Source organism: Teleopsis dalmanni, unplaced genomic scaffold, assembly GCF_002237135.1.
Source record: "Teleopsis dalmanni isolate 2A unplaced genomic scaffold, ASM223713v2 unscaffolded_contig_3982, whole genome shotgun sequence".
Taxonomy (NCBI): domain Eukaryota; kingdom Metazoa; phylum Arthropoda; class Insecta; order Diptera; family Diopsidae; genus Teleopsis; species Teleopsis dalmanni.
In genome coordinates, this window is record NW_024035364.1 from 1 (window position 1) to 3,906 (window position 3,906).

Sequence of the window (3,906 nt, forward strand, 5' to 3'; positions counted from 1 at the left end):
TTATGAACAATGTGTAAAGGTATTGGAAGCACATTTCAAGCCAGTGACAATTGGTTTTGCTGAGAGGTGCAGATTTTATGGCGCCAGTAAACAGCAACAAGAATCGGTAAACGATTGGGCAATAAAACTGCGAAATTTAGCTACACAATGCAATTTCGGTGAACACCTTGAAATGGCGTTAAGAGATAAGTTTATAATGGGCCTTGAAAGAAGTATAGTCAAGGACAAGTTAATGTTAGAGTCAGTAGAAACATTAACTTTTGAAAAAGCGGTACAAATGGCGAAAGCAGCGGAATATAGCCAACAGCCGTTAGAAGCAGCAGTTAAAGAGGAAATATTTTACATGCGAAACAACACATCAAATAACGGGCGATACAGTGCAGCGCAGCCGCAGCGACGACATGGTCAGCAGCGCAGTGAGAAATGGCAGCATGATAATGAGAGACAGCAGATGCAAAAAGAAGAAGTAAAAAAGTGCGAAGTGTGTGGGTATAATAACCATAAAAGCAGTGTATGTAAATATAAAGATTATAAATGCAAAAAATGCAATAGGAAAGGGCATTTAAAAAAATGTGTTTGCTAAATAGAAAAGATTTTAATTTTTTTGAATCAAATTTTTTTCCGTTGGTGAATAAAGAAAAACAAATTGACGATCCAATTTATATAAATGTGAATGTGGAAAATCGAGAGTTTTGTATGCAACTGGACACGGGTTCGCAGTTTAGTATTTTTTCATTAAATGATTTTAAAAAATTTTTTAATATGAATCAACTAAAGAAGACTAATATAATTTTGAAGACCTATAATGGTGTAGAATTAAACCCTGTGGGAGTTGTGGACGTGCAGGTAACGTACAAAGAATTGTGCAGAGTAGTGAGATTTTTGATAGTACAAGGTGAGGGTCCAGCCTTGCTAGGCAGAAATTTTTTAAATGTTTTTGAAATTGATTTTAAAAAATTAAATTATGTTACTGTTGACAAATTAAGTGAAGAATTAAGAAATCAGTTTGCAAAGCTATTCGACAGTAAACTAGGATGTTTCACAAAAGGACAAGTTAAGTTGTCAGTAAAAGCAGGGTCGGTTCCAAAATTTTTTAAACCCAGGCCGGTGCCATTGGCAATTAAAGATAAAGTAGAAAAGCAAATAAAGGATTTAGTAAATATGGATGTGTTAGAACCGATAGAGTTTAGTGAATGGGCAACGCCGATAGTACCTGTATTAAAAAAGAACGGTCAGGTGAGGATTTGTGGAGACTTCAAAGTAACAGTAAATCCAGTCCTAATTGTGGACAAATATCCTTTGCCACGTATTGAAGAATTATTTGCAAAGTTACAGGGAGGTGATGAATTCACTAAATTAGATCTTACCATGGCATATCAACAGATGGAGTTGGATGAAGATTCAAGAAAATTGACCACCATTTCAACAACTAAAGGGTTGTTTCAATATAAACGTTTAGTCTACGGGTTGGCATCCGCTCCGGCAATTTTCCAAAAAATTATGGAAAATTTGTTGCTAAAAATTGAGGGAGTAGTTGTTTTTATTGATGATATACTGATCACAGCAGGGAATAGAGTTGAACACGTTAAACGAGTAAAACAAGTGTTAAGTGTTTTACAAGATGCAGGATTTTCATTATCCCTAGAAAAGTGTAATTTTTTCTGTAAAAAAGTGGAATATTTAGGTCATATTATCGATAAAGAGGGGTTACATACTAACCCTGAAAAAATTAAGATGATCAAAGATATTGCTTATCCAAAAAATCTGAAAGAGCTTCAAGCATTTTTGGGAATGATAAATTTTTATAGACGCTTTTTACCAAATCTGGCAAATATAGCTTCTCCATTGTATGACTTAATGAAGGGAGATAGTCAGTTTGTCTGGACAAACGAATGTTCTAAAGCAATAGATAAATTAAAGAATTTAGTAATAGCGGATAAATGTCTGACACATTTTAATCCGGAGTTTGGAACAAAGTTAACAGTAGATGCAAGTCCGATTGGCGTGGGAGCAGTACTTTCACAGGTAGCGCCAGACGGTGTTGAAAAGCCAATCGAATTTGCTTCAAGAATTTTGAAGCCAGTAGAAAGAAAGTACTCTCAATTGGATAGGGAGGCAGTAGCTATTTTGTTTGGTGTTACCAAGTTTCACCAATATCTATATGGACGTAAATTTATACTTGTGACAGATAATAAACCCTTACAGTATATTTTTAATCCTAAAAAAGGTATACCGCAGATGGCGGCAAACAGATTACAACGTATTGCGTTAGCATTGTCGGGTTACAATTTTCAGGTTGAGCATATCAGATCAACACAAAATGTAGCAGATTACTTTTCAAGATTTCCGTCCAAAATCTACTGTGAAAATAAATGGTTAGAGTCTGATGTGTATTTTAACTATGTTAAAGAAAGCAACAAAATTCAGTTAGATTTAGAGTTAGTAAAAAAAGAGACTGAAAAAGATAAGGTGCTACAAAAAGTTAAAGAGTATATCCTTAAGGGTTGGCCAAGCAAATGCACAGATGTAGATATGGAACAATATTTTAGGAAGAAGAATGAACTATCTTATGAGCAAAATTGTGTTTTCTGGGCTTATCGAATTGTAATTCCTAAAAGCTTACAACATAAGGTAGTGGAATTATTACACTCATCACACATGGGAATAGTGAAAATGAAGTCTAGGGCAAGAGAATGTTCTTGGTGGCCAAAACAAACTAATGATTTAGAAATAGCAGTTAAAGGTTGTGAGCCATGTCTTAAAACAAGGGCAGATCCACCTAAGCAGGAATTAAAAGTATGGAAGTGGCCAGACAAACCTTGGAGTAGGGTGCACATTGATTTTTTTGGACCATGTTTTAAGCGATGGTGTTTAATTATAATTGATGCACATACCAAGTGGATTGAATGTATTGACATGGGTAGAAATACAACTAGTAAGGCAGTAATAGAAAAATTGCAGGATGTTTTTGCACGTTTTGGACTGCCACATGAATTAGTGTCTGATAATGGAACTGCATTTGTATCCAACGAGTTTAAAATATATTTAAAGAATTGTGGTATTAAGCATTTCACAACTCCGGTAGGGTATCCTGCAACTAATGGTCAGGCAGAAAATGCGGTTAAAACCGTAAAAAACGCGTTAAAGCGAAGTCTACTTAATGTTGATTCAGGACATTTTAATGTAGTATTAAATAAATTTTTGTTTGATTATCGTAATACTAAACACTGTAGTACAGGTATTGCGCCAGCTACGTTAATGTTTGGTCGGCAGTTGCGGACAAAACTAGATTTATTTAATCCACATAGAAAAGTTGAAATAAATGTAAATGTTAACAAAATAGTAGAAGAAAGTCAAAACAAGCAAAAGAAATATTATGGATCGAGGAACAATAGGTTCAAAGAAAATGAGGCCGTGATGGTAAAAGATTATTCCATACCAGGCCGAGTAAGTTGGGCAAAAGGCTATGTATCTAAAAAGTTAGGAAGACAGATATATATAGTTAAAACTGAAAATGGAAAAAACTGGAAAAGACATGCAAATCAAATGATTGGTTGTAAGAACAATTTTCAGGAGGAAGAAAATAGGTCTAAATTATTTAAAGAACCAATAGTTGAGGAAAATATTGGTAGTAAGGCAAAAGATATTGTAAGTCAAAATGTGGAAGAAAATATTGTAGATCAGAAAGAAAAAATTAATTACAAGTATAATTTGAGAACACGTAAATTTAAAGATAACATGAAACAATTGTAAAGGGGGGGTATTGTAATATGGTCACCTTAATCTAAAAATATATTATAAGGTAACCTTATTATGGTTAATACTCATCTCTCTTAGTAGTAAGTGATAAAATGTAAATTTAGTCGTTAAGTACTCAGTGTAACAAGAACATTATAATATTAAATA

The 3,906-nt window shown here is 33.8% G+C and overlaps 1 protein-coding gene across 1 annotated transcript; it reads left to right on the forward strand.

Annotated features, from left to right (window-relative positions):
- The first annotated feature begins 172 nt into the window (after positions 1–172).
- Positions 173–3,753, forward strand: LOC119665216 (uncharacterized protein K02A2.6-like). The gene is made up of 2 exons (XM_038074503.1): positions 173–474; positions 987–3,753. The coding sequence occupies exons 1-2, from the start codon at positions 173–175 to the stop codon at positions 3,751–3,753; spliced, it is 3,069 nt and encodes a 1,022-aa protein (XP_037930431.1).
- The last annotated feature ends 153 nt before the right edge of the window (positions 3,754–3,906 follow it).